This window comes from Phocoena sinus, chromosome 3 (genome assembly GCF_008692025.1).
Source record: "Phocoena sinus isolate mPhoSin1 chromosome 3, mPhoSin1.pri, whole genome shotgun sequence".
NCBI lineage: Eukaryota > Metazoa > Chordata > Mammalia > Artiodactyla > Phocoenidae > Phocoena > Phocoena sinus.
In genome coordinates this window covers 114120155-114137694 of record NC_045765.1, presented here as the reverse complement: position 1 = coordinate 114137694, position 17540 = coordinate 114120155, and the positions used below count along the sequence as shown (strand labels likewise).

At 35.7% G+C, this 17540-nt stretch overlaps 1 protein-coding gene across 1 annotated transcript in view; it reads right to left on the bottom strand.

The window, feature by feature from the left end:
• Window positions 1-17540, bottom strand: part of ANKRD31 (ankyrin repeat domain 31) — a 130625-nt gene that overhangs the window by 16524 nt on the left and 96561 nt on the right. Inside the window, exons 21-23 of the mRNA XM_032625092.1 lie at window positions 15726-15822; window positions 12142-13141; window positions 6499-6639 (exon numbers count right to left, since the gene is read on the bottom strand). Of these exons, the coding sequence (XP_032480983.1) occupies window positions 6499-6639; window positions 12142-13141; window positions 15726-15822 (1238 nt within the window). The remainder of the gene's footprint in view (window positions 1-6498; window positions 6640-12141; window positions 13142-15725; window positions 15823-17540) is intronic.

The following is a 17540-nucleotide window of genomic DNA, read 5'->3' as shown; positions in this document are numbered from 1 at the left end:
TTCTCTAGCTCTTCATATAGTGCCTGACAATACTAAGAAAAAGCTCTTAAGTCCCAGCTCTTAAGCAAAATTCTTAAATCCTCTGAGCCTGAGTTTGTGCATCTGTTAAATGAGTATCTCCAGATTTTTAAGTTGGGAGGGGTAAAGGAGATAATATATATGATAATATATACTTTTGGCATGCTGTCTAGCACATCCTGAGTGCTCAGGAAATGCTTGTTACTGAACAGAGCGAGGAAGGCCTAAGGAATACAGAATGGTTAAGCAGACTTTTAGCTCAATCCTATGACTAAACAAAGCTTGGTAATGTTAATGGAACAGACCTGGCCTACTCAGTATGCTAAACCCTCCTCACTTGCCAGGGAGAAAGAGCGGTGAGGCCACTGAATGCCACCTGTCATTTCTCCAAACAACTAACAGTTAACAACAGTGGATTTTGAACATTCATCCAAAAATAGCAGAATATACATTCTTTTCAAGTGCACATGGAACATTTTCCAGGATAGATCACATACTAGACAACAAAACAAATCTCAATAAATTTAAGAAGACTAAAATCATATCAAGCATCTTTTCCAACCACAACACTATGTGACTAGAAATCAACTACAAGAAAAAAAAACTGCAAAACATCCTCACAAACACGTGGAGGCTAAACAATATGCTACTAAACAACCAACAGTTCACTGAAGAAAGCAAAGAAGAAAAAAAAAATACCTAGAGACACATGAAAACAAAATCATGATGATCCAAAATCTATGGGATGCAGCAAAAGCAGTTGTAACAGGGAAGTTTATAGTGACACAAGCTTACCTCAGGAAACAAGAAAAAATCTCAAATAAATGACCTAATCTTACACCTAAAGAAACTAGAGAAAGAAGAACAAACAAAACCTAAAGTTTGTAGATGGAAAGAAATCATAAGGATTAGAGCAGAAATAAATGACACAGAGACTAAAAAATAGAAAAAGTCAATGAAACTAAAATCTGGTTCTTTGAAAAGATAAAACTGATAAACCTTTAGTCAGACTTATCAAGAAAAAAAGGGAGAGGGCCCAAGTCAATAAAATCAGAAATGAAAAGGAGAAGTTACAACCAACACCACAGAAATACCAAGGATCTTAAGAGACTACAAACAACTACATGCCAATAAAATGGACAATGTAGAAGAAATGGACAAATTCTTAGAAATGTACAATCTCCCCACACTAAACTAGGAAGAAGTAGAAAATCTGAATAGACCAATTACCAGTAATGAAATTGAATCAGTAATTTAAAAACTCCCAACAAACAAAAGTAAAGGACCAGATGGCTTCACAGGTGAATTCTACCAAACATTTAGAGAAGAGTTAACACCTATCCTTCTCAAACTATTCCAAAAAACTGCAGAGGAAGGAACACTTTCAAACTCATTCTAGAAGGCCAGCATCACACTGATACCAAAACCAGACAAGATATCACAAAAAAACCTCACAAAATTACAGCTAATATCACTGATAAACATAGACACAAAAATCCTCACGAAATATTAGCAAACAGAATCCAACAATACATTAAGAGGACCATACACCATGATCAAGTGGGATTTATCCTAGGGATGCAAGGATTTTTTGATGTCTGCAAATTGATCAATGTGATATACTATATTAACAAACTGAAGAATAAAAATCATATGATCATCTCAATAGATGCAGAAAAAGCTTTGACCAAATTCAACATCCATTTATAATAAAAACACTCCAGAAAGTGGGCACAGAGGGAATATAACTCAACATAATAAAGATCACATATGACAAACCCATAGTTAACATCATACTCATGGTGAAAAGCTGAAAGCATTTCCTCTAAGATCAGAAACAAGACAAAGATGCCCATTCTCGCTACTTTTATTCACATAGTATTGCAAGTCCTAGCCACAACAATCAGGCAAGTAAAAGAAATAAAAGGCATCTCAATTGGAAACATGTAAGTAAAACTGTCACTGTTTGCAGATGACATGATACTATACATAGAAAATACTAAAACCACCACCAGAAAACTACCAGAGCTCATCAGTGAATTCAGAAAAGCTGCAGGATACAAAATTAATATATAGAAAATTGTTGCCTTTCTATACATTAACAATGAACTATGTATGCATATGGCTGATTCACTTTGTTGTACAACAGAAACTAACACGGCATTGTGAAGCAATTATGCTCCAATAAATATGTGTTTTTAAAAAAAACGAATGGACCATCAGAAAGAGATTAAGGAAACAATCCTGTTTACCATTCCATCAAAAAGAATAAAACACCTAGGAATAAACCTACTTAAGGAGGTAAAAGTCCTGTACTTGGGAAACTGTAAGACATTGATGAAAGAAACTGAAAATGAAGCAAACAAATGGAAAGAAAAACATGTTGTTGGACTGGAAGAATTAATATTGTTAAAATGACCATACTACCCAAGGCAATCTACAGATTCAATGCAACCCCTATCAAAATACCAATGGCATTTTGCACAGAACTAGAACAAATAATTTAAAAATTTGTATAAAAACACAAAAGACCTGAATAGCCAAAACAATCTTGAGAAAGAAGAACAGAGCTGGAGGAATCATACTCCCTGACTTCAGATTATACTACAAAGCTACAGTAATCAAAACAGTACGGGCACAAAGACACACACACACAGATCAACAGAACAGAATAGAGAGCCCAGAAGTAAACCTATGCACTTATGGTCAATTAATCTAGGACAAAGGAGGTAAGAATATACAATGGAGAAAAGACAGTCTCTTCAATAAGTGGTGCTGGGAAAACTGGACAGCTACATGTAAAAAAATGAAATTAGAACATTTCTCATACCATATACCAATCCAAATGGATTGAAGACCTAAATGTAAGACTGGAAATCATAAAATTCCCAGAAGAAAACATAGGCAGAACACGCTTTGATATAAATCAGAGCAATATTGTTTTGGATCTGTCTCCTAAGGCAAAGGAAACAAAATAAAAAGTAAACAAATGGGACCTACTTAAACTTAAAAGCTTTTGTACAGCAAAAGAAACCATTGACAAAATGAAAACACAACCTACTGAAGGGGAGGAAATACTTGCAAATGATATAACTATTTGCAAGTACTAAGGGGGTAATATCTAAAATGTATAAACAGCTCATACAACTTAATATCAAAAGACAAACAGCCTGGTCAAAGAATGGGCAGAAGACATGAATAGAAAGTTTTCCAAAGAAGACATACAGATGGCCAACAGTCACATGAAAAGATGTTTGACACTGCTAATCATCAGAAAAATGAAAATCAAAACCACAATGAGGTATCACCTCACACCTGTCAGAATAGCTATCATCAAAAAGAATACAAATAACAAATGTTGGCAAGGCTGTGGAAAAAGGGGAACCCTTTCGTATGCTGTTGGTGGGAATGTATATTGGTGCAGCCACAGTGGAAAACAGTATGGAGGTTTCTCAAAAAACTAAAAATAGAACTGTCATATGATCCAGCAATTCCAGTCCTGGGTATATATCTGAAAAAAAAAACCCAAAAGCACTAATTTGAAAAGGTACATGCACCCAATGTTCATAGAAGCATTATTTACAGTTGCCAAGATATGAAAGCAACCTAAGCGCCCATCAAGAGATGAGTGGATAAAGAAGATGTGGTATATATGTACAATGGAATATCACTCAGCCATAAAAAAGAATGTAAACTTGCCATCTGCAACAACATGGATGGACCTGGAGGGTATTATGCTACGTGAAATAACTCAGACAGAGAAAGACAAATACTCTGTTATCACTTACATGTGGAATCTAAAAAATAAAATGAATGAATATAACAAAACAGAAACAGACACAGATAGAGAAAATAAACTAGTGGTTACCAGAGTGGAGAGGGAAGAAGGGCAAGATAGGGGTAGGAGATTAAGAGGTACAAACTACTATGTATAAAATAAATAAGCTATGAGGATATATTGTACAGCACAGGGAATATAGCCAATATTTTATAATAAATTTAAGTATAATCTATAAAGATTTTGAATGACTATGTTGTATAGCTGAAATCAGCTATACCTCAGAAATAATAAAGTTTACCTGCAAGTATATAAAAAGAAGAAAGAATGGATTTTGTTCACATTATCACCCTGACAATATCCAACACACCTTATACACTCATCAATGTGTAGGCTCAGTATGTTTTCACCTATGTCTCAGATTTAAAGTATATTTTTATCAGTTAGTGCTGGGTAAACTTTTACCTTAGTAGCCTTAGAGGTCATGAGTCCCCATAGGTCCCAGACATCACTAGGGATAATTCACACATTCAAAGAACACAGCTTTGAGAAAATCCACTGAGTTAAAAATATATTTTCCACAAGGTAGGAGTGATTTAATGAACAAGGATAACAATGAATAGAACTCAAACTGAACAGGCATTAGGTCACTTCAGGAGACTGAAGTGGCAAGAGGAGTGAGTGATGTCCAGCGGAGTACGCATGAGGATTCCCTTGGCAAAGCTGTACAGCTGCTCAGCTGCTTGGGTACGAGGTATGAGTCATCTCCGTGTCTAGTGGCTGTGTCATTCTGTCTGATGTAGGACAAGACCTAGTTTTCTGGCATTTCTTGCCTGACAACCAACCAGTCCTGGCTCTATAGCCCCACCACTGTACTAGGAACTAGTCGGTAGAAATGTTCACATTTACCGAGGTAGCAAAAAGCTCCTATCAAGAAGTGACTGTGAATTCAGGAGTTACCCCAAGACAAGAGGGGTAGAGGTTACTGTGGTAAATTTTAAAAGAGGCTTTAAAAAATTGTAAACAAACTCACTGGGGCAGTGCTTCTCAGCTTGTGGTATTTACTAGAAGTACATGAGTGTCCTACAGTAATTTTTGAAACTATTTCCATTTTTAGGATAATTAAAAAAAAATCTAAGCTTGCTCAGATAATCTGTATGAGTATCTTATATCCAAGAATTGCCCTAATTTTAGTGCCCACATTTGTATTTGGCTTCACTATCACATAGATGTTAAACAATATGACTCCAATTGACATGGCTAATGAGAAAAGACCAGAGGCAATGTGATATGTAAATGAGGCATATAAGTACAGAGTGAGAGCCAAATGATATCACAGCCAGCTATTCAAAAGCAGAAAATGCAGTAGTTCCAACAGAGAAAAAGAGTGGGAGGACTGAGTCATCATCAGTGGGCCACAGGCATGTTAAGCTCAAAACAACCTAAGCTACAGCAATTAGTACCATATTCACACTGTGAGCATAGATTCAGCTTCAGCAAAACAATATCATCTATCATGAATTTAAGAAACTTTGCAATAAAAAGGGATTTCCATGGGTAAAATGTTAATTACTAACATGCAAATATGATTTATGAATCCATGGAAAGGATTAGGCAGGTTGAATTGAAAGCAGATGGCCTGGTGACTCCAGTGGTGGGAAATAAAAAATAATAATAATACAGGAAAAAAGGAACACAGAGAGACTATAATATAAAGCAGAGAAAATTTTAAATGTGCTCATGTAAGTGAAGGAACTGAAACACTGTTCTGGAAGCACCTGCAACAGAGGTCTAGGAGACCAGAATGCAGAGTTTAGGGACTAAGACTGAGATAGGAGCTAGGAAGGAGAGTGGGCAGAGCTGAGTCGGACAAAAAACGAGAGAGGAAACCACCTTCTATTTCTGGTGCACGGAGACTTACTGTAATGGCTAGTGGAGGTTAAAGGTATTTGCAGTTCTGTGAAACAGTAATGGTGACTGTCTGATGACTCACACTTTCCTGGGTGAATCATTGCAATACTGTTCCCTGAAGAGGTGCCATGGACATCTGGAGGTGGCTGATCACTGGAACTCAAGGGTGTCAGTCATCGATACTCTTCAAATTGGTTATTAAACTGGGCTTATAACTCAGAAGTCAGAACTGAGGGGGAGACCACTAAGTCTGGGAAGTCTGAATAAAAATTCAGAAATATTTTTTGGGGAGGCTAGCAATTCATAGATAAGACTATGTTCAAACATAAAAGTGCACCATAACTTCTGTGTGTCTTAGGCCCCTTTATCGTAATTTTCGTCTTTAGGGGAATATTTTGCTTTATTTTATCAGAATACTAGTAACATATTAATTAAACTATCAATTCACCAGTGGTTCCAAATTTTCTATGTGGAGTCACAGGGACCTGCAATCACTGTGGAGGTGAGGTGGCAGGGACAAGAGGGGAAGATCGGGGGCATTCAATTTTCTGAGACTAGGTGAGGAACAAGGAAGGAGAGACTCAGTCAGCTGTGCAATCCGGCTGTGGGGAATTCTGGCAAATGGGAATTGTGGGAGAAAGCATGTAGCACACTGCAGAAGGGATGCATGAGGACAAAACTAATTTGGAGAACTTTCAGATTTCTTAAAAAAAGGAAATAGTTTTATCATCAAAAAATATGTACCTTTCCATTTGAATATGAAGTTAAAGATAAATTTAAGAATGACCCACCTTACTCCAAGCATAATTCCAGGTCACATAACTGTCAGCTCCTAGAAGATCCTTGAGCCAGATGACTGGGTTTTGATAAATCTGACCATTTTCTACCTTAATTTTGCCATTCAATAAAACACTGGCTTTATGGGTAGTCTCCTGAGGTGAAAAATAAAACAAATATTAGGATTAAAAAGTATCTGAAATATATGAACTTCTGCTTCTGTCCATGATGAAGTAACAGGGACCAGATTTACCCTAACACATGACACAACCAAAAAAAAAGGCAAACTAAATATATGATACAATGGTTTCCAAGATACCGAACATCAAGGAACAAAGTACAGTGATCCTGAGAAATGAGAAACTAATGAGGTGAGCCCTATAATTGTCCCAACTCACTGCCTTGAGCGTTTCCATGTCATGTTACAGAGAGAGGGCATCCAGGCAAAACCCGTGGATTCTCTGAGTTGAATAGACAGAGCATAGTCTAGGGAGGCATGATAGCTAGAGTCTGCAGGACACAGTACTGAAGGAGAGAGAAATATATATAGAGAGAACTCTGCAGATCTTCAGGGGGTCCTTTTTAAGTATTCCGCTGAGCTGTGATTGGCCATGTGTGTGAGGAAATTACCCAAGCCTGGGAAAAGAACTACTTGAAAGAAGTAGAGGTAATGGCATTCTATGGCATTCTCAAAGGGCAGAAATAGCACCTGTTCCCAATAGTAAGACTAGAAAAACCTCAAAACTGATGGGGCATTGGGAGGTACACAGAAGAGTCTTGCCTCTGTAGTGGGATATAATTAGCCTTAGACTGAACACTGCTCCAATCCTGCCTAACAAATTATAAAAGCAAGACCCAAAAGGATAAAACTGTTTCTGTGTAAATTAACTATATTCTAGAACAAATACCCAAAATATTTTTAAGAATAAAAACGTATCTGGCATCCAACAAGATAAATTTCACAATTCTGGGATCCAATAAAAAATTAACAGGCCTAGAAACAGGTAGGAAAATAAATCCATATGGAGGAGAGAAAGCAATCAATTGAAAATGACTGAGAACTCTCAAAGATGTTAGAATTAGCAGATAAGGACATTAAATAGTTATTATAATCATATTCCACATGTTCCAAATGTTACATGGAGACATGGAAGATATAAAAGAAGACTCAAATCAAACTTCTAGAGATGAAAATTACAACATATGAAATGAAAAATACACTGGATGATATTAACAGATTAGACACTGCAAACAAAAAGATTAGTGAATTCAAAGACACAGGAATAGGAATGGCATAAAAAACCCATGGAGAAAAGAGATTTAAAAAATAAGATCATCACAGTGAGTTGTGGAATGATTTTAAGCAGCCTAATATATATGTAATGGGAATTCAAAAACGAGGGGAGGGAAGAAAAAATATTTGAAGAAATAATAGCTGAAAATGTTTCCAAATTTGGAAAAAAAATTTCCAAATTCTTCTGTTTAACCTGTACTGGTGAGACAGAGTCTCTACCTTTGGCAAGGTGCTACTGAGACTATTGGGGTCCTGCTCACACTTGCCCTGGCTTGTAAGGTGGTGGTTTCATGTCAGGAGAGGCAAGTTGAAAAGGCAAGAGGCTAGTGTGCCCCTTTCCACTAAATGCTCAGATCCTAAAGCAGGGGTATAATTCAGAGAGAAGTTGCCATGTTCCTGCCCTAAGCTCCAGAGCCATGGCACAAATATTTTGCCTGGGAACAATAACAAACGTAAGAGAAGATGGGGATCAATATACAGACTTGCTACAATACACTGCCTACTCTAAAATGTCCAGGTCCAACAAAAAATTATGAGACATGCGAAGAAACAGGAAGTATGACACATATAGCAAAATAAACTAACGAAAAAGCAACATAAACTGCCTGTGAGAATGACCAGGTGTTAGATTTAACAAAGACTTCAAAACAGCCGTTTAGAGCTTCCCTGGTGGCGCAGTGGTTGAGAGTCCGCCTGCCGATGCAGGGGACACGGGTTCGTGCCCTGGTCCGGGAAGATACCACATGCCACGGAGCGGCTGGGCCCATGAGCCATGGCCACTGAGCCTGCGCGTCCGGAGCCTGTGCTCCATAACGGGAGAGGCCACAACAGTGAGAGGCCCCCGTACCGCAAAAAAAAAAAAAAAAAAAAACAGCCGTTTATATACATGTTCAAAGAACTAAAGGAAACCATAATCAAGGATGGAAAGCAAGGTATGATAACAATATCACATCAAACAGAAAGTATCAATAAAGAAACAATTTATTAAGAAACAAAAAGAAGTTGAATTGAAAAGTACAATAACTAAAATGAAAAATTTAATAGAGAGGCTCAACAGATTTTCAATGTCAGAAGAAAGAATTAGTGAATTTGAAGAGAGATCAACAGAGATTATGTAAGCTGAAGAAGAAAAAGAAAAAAGAGTGAAGAAAAATGAAAAAGCTTCAGAGAAATGTGGGACACCATTAAGCACACCAACACATGCATAATGGGAGTACCAAAAGGACAGGAGAAAGGAGCAGAAAAAATATTTGAAGAAATAATGGCTAAAAATTTCCCAAATTTATTAAAAAACATTAATCTACATATTCAGGAAGCTCAATGACGTCCAACAAGGATAAACACAAAGAGAGAAATAAATAGATACATAGTAAAAATACTGAAAGTCAAAGACAATAAGAAATTATTGAAAGAAGCAAGTGAAAAATGACTCATCACTTACAAGGTAAACTCCAAAAGATTAACAACTAACTGACTTCTTATCAGAAACAACGAAAGCCAGAAGCAGTGGAATAACACACTCAAAGTACACAAAGAAAAACCTGTAACCAAGAATTCTATTTTCAGCAAATCTTTCAAAAATAAAGGTGATGTAAAGACCTCTCTTGAGAAAATTTGTTGCTAGCAGATCTGCCTTACAAAAAATACCAAAGGAAGTTCTTCAGGTTGAAATCAAGTGACCCCCAAATGGTAATATGAATCCATGTGGAAAAACAAAGAGCATCAGTAAAAGTAATCACATATTACAAAAGACAGTATAAATGCACATTTCTTCTTTCTTTGCTTAACTGGTTTTTAAACCAATTGTACAAAACAATAGGGATATAATACATATATATTTGCAAAAGCACAAAGGAGGTGGGTGGAAGAAGTTTTACTGGGCCAAGAAAATGACTCCATATGGTAACTCAAATCCATAGGAACAAATGAAGAGAACCAGCAAGGATAAATAAGAGGGTTAATATATCAAAAGTTATAAATATAAACTTGTTCTCCTTTCTTCTCAGCTCCTTTAAAAGTCACAATATTTTATAAAGTAATAATTATAACAATGAATTATTGGGTTTATAACATTTACAGATATATCAATAATATATATAATAATAATATCACAAAAGGGAAAGAGAAAAGTTGAGCAATACTATAAACTAACTAGACTGAACAGGCATCTATAGAAAACTTCTCCTAATGATAGGAGAATATATACATTCTTCTCAAGTACACATGGGACATTCTCTAGCATAGGCTATACACTATCTAAGCCACAAAATAAGTCTCAGAAAATTTAAAAGGACCAAAATAATACAAAGTATGTTCTCTAAGAGCAATGGAATGAAATTAGAAATTAATAACAAAAAAATGAGAAACTCACAATTATGTGGAACTCAAACAACATACTCCTAAATAACCAATGGGTTAAAGAAGTAATCAAAAGGTAAATGAGAAAATACTTTGAGATGAATGAAAATGAAGGCAAAACATACTGAAACTTATGGGATGCAGTAAAAGCAGTGGGTTAGAGGGAAATTTATAAGTGTAAATGCCTATATTGAAAAAGAAGAAAGATCTCACATCAATAACCTAAACTTACACGAAAGACACTGGAAAAACAGCAAACTAAACCTAAAGCAAGCAGAAGGAAGGAAATAGTAAATATTAAAGTGGAAAAAGTAAAACATGCAATAGAAAAATAGAGAAAATTAAAAAAATCAAAATTGGTTCTTTGAAAAGATTAATAAAACTGACAAACCTTTAGCTAGATTAATCAAGAAAAGCAAGAGGGAAGACTCAAATTACTAAGAGCAAAAATGAAAATGTGGACATTGCTACTGACCTTATAGAAATAAAAAGGACTATAAGAGACACTATGAACAGCTGTATGCCAATAAATTCGATGAAATGAGCAAATTCCTAGAAAGATACAAACTACCAAAACTGACTCAAGAAGAAATAGACAATCTGAAAAAAAAAAACTATAAAAAGCAGACACTGAATTAATAATCAAAAAACTATCAACAACAACAAAAAAGCCCAGGTACAGATGGTTTTACTGCTGATTACTAGAAAACATTTTAAAAAGACTTAATACCAATTCACAAACTCTTCCAAAAAACAGAAGAGAAGGAAACACTTTGGAATTCATTCTGTGAGACCAGTATTACTCTGAGACCAAAACCAAAGAAAACACAAGAAAACTACAGACCAATATGTTTAAATGACTCTATGGACACCCTGTAGGAAGAAAGAGGAAAAAATACAAAAACAGTAGAAAACTTTTTTTTTTTAGCAATCATTTAGATTTTATACTTTGCATATGTACATACATCAAAACTTGTCAAATTATATACTTTAAATACATGTAGCGTATTGTGTATCAATTATATCTCAATAAAGCTGTTAAAAATAGCTGAAATACAAAGAATTATATTAGAATTTTATCACTGCTGATCCAGAGGAGTAACCACAGCTGTCAAAATTTTAGTTAATGTAACCAATTAATAACTGAAATTTGAGTTGCTTTGGCTAATGTGAAGTAGGTACTACTTAGCAATAAATTGGTTGACAGGCAAGCAAACAGGAACATCAAGGGATCTGAGATCAAGCTGCTAATTTAGTGTTTAAACTATAGTTTGGAGCTTTAAAATTAAATTTTTTTGCTCCTAACTTATAAATAAAGCTTATTAACTAGGAAAAGTCTTATAATCCAGAAGTAGAAAGGGTTGAAAAAAGGGGTCATTTAGATTAAATTCCAATTAGCTTGGATTGGTTTTCTGTTGGATTGGTCCACAAGCAAAGCAGCATTCCAGGACCCTGCAATCTTTGCCACTCTTATATCCTCTTTCAAAAAATGAATGGGGGGAAAAGGGAAAGGAAGCCTCATTTGTAGGCATTTCTAGCAGAACCTTTTTTTTCCTCTTCTGTTATTATGCATATGTGATATTGTTTTAATTGAGTTATATTTACCCAAACTCCAAGTCACTTTCTGTTTTTAAATTGAGCTACTATGGAAGATGTGTTTATACATCTTATTAGGGGAAGCTTTAGCAGTGCACACTGGTAGTTTCCAAAACTTTGGAACCAAACACAGCTCCAATTTATTATTTTTATTTTGTTCTTAAATCCTTCCTGCTGCAGTAAAACTAATTCTGGTCTGAGAGCCTAAAGGTGCTTGTAACTAAAATGTACAGGGCAATTTTAGAAGCATGATTTCACTTGCTAAGATATAATGGTTAAGTCTCTCCATTCAAGAAGACCAGCCAAACCCTATTCCCCTAATTAGAGCTAAACACTGACACTATGTGACAGCAACATTTACTCACTTACTTATAAAATTTATGTAATTTTAGAGAAAAAAAAAGGATACCTGTGTTTTGAATTCCAGAATATTATTTCCCGGATTAATTCTTCCTAGCAATATCAGATCCTTTATCTGCATACATTTCTTTTTAGGAGTTGTGCTGTATTTTGAAGGATTTTTTACAGTATGTTGACGGCCAGACCCAGAGCAGGAGGAGCTCTGACTATCATTTGCATGTGGAACAGCAAGAGCTGATTTTCTAAGATAAGGTTTCACCTGATGCCCCGTATTACTGCCAAAGACATCAATCCCTTGATGTACCAGGGATTCTGATGTCCCCATATGTGGTTGCTGGGAAGCTGTTTTCCTGTTTCCTTTTTTTGGATCACAATTGGAAAGAGCCTGATCACAAATAACAGTTGATGGATTGGCATCATTGTGGGCAAATACACTTGTGGTTTCTGAAATCTTTAATGTGCCAGTTACTGCTGAAGGACTAAAGGACTCATGCCCTTTGGCTGTAGTATCTGTAAGATCATTTTCTTTTTGTGAATATTCTGCTTGAGCAATAAAAGAAATAGGTTGTGATTGTAATTTAATCTTCTTAGTGCCATCTGAAAGTCTGGATTTTGATAATCTATCTAAGGTACAGTCACTGACACTTTGTTTAGAATTCAGTTCATTTCCAGAAAATTCTTCCCTTCTCACTGTCTTTGAATTTAGACAAGTGTTGGTATTTTGGTTGTCATGCCAGATTTCCCAAGACAACTGTGTTTCCTGCATGCTTCCACAAACAAGGCTGACAGGAGAAAGTGAACATGACTGGGGCTCTACTGAATTTTCCAGACTAGTAAACTCTTGGCTGTCCTTTTCATTAGAGATTTCTGAGCTCAATGGCAGCTTCTTGAAACTAAGACCAGACAAAGATGTAACATTCTTATAGTTCTGAATTTTCTGGCTTATTTTTTTCTGTTTTTTTGCTACAAATAAAAGGCTCTTCTGCCTTGTGGCCAAGTTAGCTAGTTGTTCTCTCAGGACTCCATGCTTAAATGACTCTATGGACACCCTGTAGGAAGAAACAGAAAGAGGAAAAAATATAAAAACAGTAGAAAACTTTTTTTTTAGCAATCATTTAGATTTTATACTTTGTGTCAAATTAATCAGCTCAAAGTACACAAGAGACTATCTTTGCAATGTATATTCTTTGAGAGGAAACTGTTGCTTTACTTGAGGTAAATAAGTTTGCCTTTTTTAGGTGACAGCGTGGTTATCCACATTTATATTCACATCATTACTTATCAGTTGTGAGTCAGCCCTAAAAGAGAAACAAAACTTGGGTTGTTTATCTAGATACCTAGTAGTCCTTTAGTTGGAAGGTATAAATTGATGGCCAAGGAGCAACACCATTCTTTAAGTTTGGAATTTGCTTACCTGTTTACAGTGAAATGGTGTATCAAGAAGTAAAATTTGGGAGTAAGTTCCACCCAAATTCCCTTAGTTATGGAGGATGAGATTGTTTTGTGAATAATTATAAGTAAGCTAGACCTGAGAAATGTCAATTCATCAAGTACTTATTGTATTGGGTTGGCCAAAAAGCTCATTTGGGTTTTTCCACAAGATGTTACGGAAAAACCCGAATGACCTTTTTGGCCAACCCAATAATTGTACTTTGAATCTGTAGTGAGGTACTTTGAAGTGACTACCCAGATAAGCACTATCCTGTGTGCCCTCCTTAAAGCATGTCTCTCAGGGGCTTGAAGACTGAATGGGAGGAAACTGGCTCATCCACACCTGTCTTTTGGTTATACTCACCTATTCCACACTGATCTTCAGGATATTGGACACTTAGTTTCCAATAGCTCTCAAACTTTTTGGTTTCAGGACTTTTTTATACTCTTAAAAATTATTGAGGAATGCAAAGAGCTTTTGTTTATTTGAGTTATATCTATCAATATTTACTGTTTTAGAAAATAAGACAGAAAATTTTAAAACACAAGACTACACAAGTGCACATTCCATTAGCTATTAGAGTGATGATATCACACGCCATGTGGCCTCTAGAAAATTCCATTGTACACTTATGAGAAAATGAGAGCAAAAGAGGGCAAATAACATCTTAATGTTATTATAAAAATGGTTTCGGGGGTTTCCCTGGTGGCGCAGTGGTTGACAGTCTGCCTGCTGAGGCAGGGGACATGGGTTCGTGCCCTGGTCTGGGAAGATCCCACATGCCGTGGAGCAGCTGGGCCCGTGAGCCATGGCCGCTGAGCCTGCGCGTCCAGAGCCTGTGCTCCGCAACAGGAGAGGCCACAACAGTGAGAGGCCCGTGTACAGCAAAAAAAAAAATGGTTTCAACTTCTTAGACCCCTTGAAATGGTCTCAGGGATCCTCAGGGACCATCTTTTTAGAGCAGCCGTTTTAAGAGAAAGCAATAGTATAGATACTTGTCTCTCCTAACACAGTTTAGAGTTGTCAGTACTGAACTCCAAACCAACTGGATGTCAAAGCAAGTAGTAGATGTAAGTGGAAGAAGCATCAAGAAGAAATCAGATTAGCAAATAACTGGTAGTATAAAATGCAAGAAGCTGGATAGATAGAGGAGAAGAAAGAAGAAATTAATATCACATTTAAAACTATGTGAAACAAAGAGTTCAGACAGAAAATAAAAATGCTCTTTAAATTACAAGATTTTAAGGCAAATAGCAACATTAGTATGAAGACACACATATATAAAGGCATATTATTCAGCCACAAAAAAGAAATAAATCCTGCCATTTGAGACATTGATGGATCTTGAGAGCACTATGCTAAGTGAAAATAGACAGAGAAAGACAAATACTGTATGATCTCACTGATATTTGGAGGCTAAAACAAAAACAAAAAAGGCATAGATACAGAGAACAGATTGGTGGTTGGTGGAGGTGGAGGTGGAGGTGGCAGGTGGGTGAAATGGGTGAAGGTAATCAAAAGGTATAAATTTCCAGTTATGAAATAAATAAGGCATGGGAGTGTAATATATAGCATGGTGACTATAGTTGATAATACTGTATTACATATTTGAAAGTTGCTAAGAGAGTAGACCTTAAAAGTTCTCATCACAAGAAAAAAGAAAAAAAGAATAGAAAAACTAAAAAAAATAATGCTCAAAACAAGAAAAAATCATATAACAAATTTCTCAAAAAAAAGGATGATAAGAGGTAAATAATCAATATAATCAGGATAAAACTCTTTAAGGACCCTGAGAGTTTAGAAGTACACAAAACCACAAAATATACATGATTAAACTGCTTAGAAGAACAACATTTGTGATAGCATAAAAGAAAAAATTTTAATGTAAAAAATGTGAGTTTACTAAGGAAAGAAATTTACTTATGGAATTCATGACCAGAAAGGCTTTCATAAAATTCATGGCTGTAGACAACTTTTTAAGATAGGAAAATGTCCTTTTCTGAACATTTCAAATAATAAAGTAGAAAAACATCTTTCTAGGAAGTATAATTCCTCATGGAGGTAATAGATTAGATGACCTCATAAAGTCCTTTTCTGGTCCCAAGCAACATTTGTAATCTTAAGAAATTCTAGGCCTACTGTAGATAAAAATAGATAAATTCTGAAAACTCTAAAGCATTCCTATTTTTTTTTTTACTCACCTGTATTTTTTAGCTAAATCATCCCTTTCTGCCTTCTGTTTGGTAAGCACGTTGTCCATAACCTCCTTTATCTCTAACATCTTATCAGTGTATTGTTCTAGAAACATGGTAATAAAATAAAAAGTCAGTTAATTGAGAGATAAATGTTAAATTTGGTCACATAGGACTTAGCCTTACTGTTAATTAAAAAGCCATTATTTCCCTAGGAATTATGTCACTCTATGGAAGTACCCTGAAGTGTATAAGTAAGAACATGGTATCAAGAAGAAGCAGGCCAGACTGAATTCTAATCCTGCTACCCCACTTACTAAGCTTTGTGAACCTGGACAAGTCACTGACCTCTCTGGTCAGCTTCCTTACCTGTGAAATGAGGGTAGTAAAGGAAAATAAATAGGAAGATAAATATTTTGTCTGTTAAAATTATGTACTTTTTAAAATACAAAAGGAATACACTGTCAACGTAAAGAAAATCTGCAAATAATATGAATGTTTACGGAGAAGAGAAGTCAAAGAGTATCCCACTCAACCACTCCTTCTCCTCAATATTTCACTCCATGAAAGAGACTGCTGTTAATACTTTGGTAGGGGTGTGTGTGTGTGTGTAAACTTTAAAATATATTTATATAATATATTGTTCTATACTATATTTTTACTATATATAACTTATACGTACTTAAAAATAAGAGTCACTATCAGTTCTTTTTTTAAATTAATTTATCTTTTATTTTATTTACTTTTGGCTGCGTTGGGTCTTCATTGCTGCACATGGGCTTTCTCTAGTTGTGGTGAGTGGGGGCTACTCTTCCTTGCAGTATGCAGGCTTCTCATTGTGGTGGCTTCTCTTGTTACAGAGCATGGGCTCTAGGCATGCAGGCTTCAGTAGTTGTGGCATGCAGGCTCAGTTGTTGTGGCTCGTGGGCTCTAGAGCACAGGCTCAGCAGTTGTGGCGCATGGGCTTAGTTGCTCTGTGGCATGTGGGATCTTCATGGACCATGGCTCGAACCCGTGTCCCCTGCATTGGCAGGAGGATTCTTAACCACTGCACCACCAGGGAAGTCCCACACTGTCAGTTTTTGTTCTTTACACTTAACACTTAGATAGGGCTATATGATATCTACACTTATTGTTCTATATAAAATTACTTTTATAATAATTAAATTTTTCCTACTTTCTTCCATTGCTTCCCAAGGTATCATGACCTCCCGCATCACAGATTCACAGGATTTACATGTAAAGTCAGTTATGTCCAAACCCAGATTCCCAAATAGGAAATTTCGCTTAGATGAATACATTTTATTTCTTTTAAGCCTACCTGCTATTCATTTCATTTTTGGCTTTGTTTCTTAAGCTTTTTCCTAATTCTTTTAGACCAACGCATATTTTTCTAGATAATTTAACTAGACAAAATCAGTGGTGAAAAATGACATGAAGTTCATAGTTGGAATTTACTCCAGAACCTCTCTCTGCAAATCAGACAAATAAGTATAGAGTCTGTTCCCAGACTAGTTTCTATCTCCCTATTATTATGGCAAAAGATTAGTTTCAGGATGTGATGCATATGCTAACAAAGGGGAGAAACTTGTATGATAATTAAGAATTTAGATATAAATTTTTTAGCAGATTTGACACTTTAATAAAAAACATTTACATTATCTATGTCTCCTGTTACATTTGGGTTTTCTAACTGAATTTAAACCACTGGTAAAAATAACATTATCATAGTAACCTAAAAGATTCTATATATTTCTATAAGAATGGATATAAAGATGTTTTATATGTAACTTGATACTATATACTTATTTATCAAAGAGACAA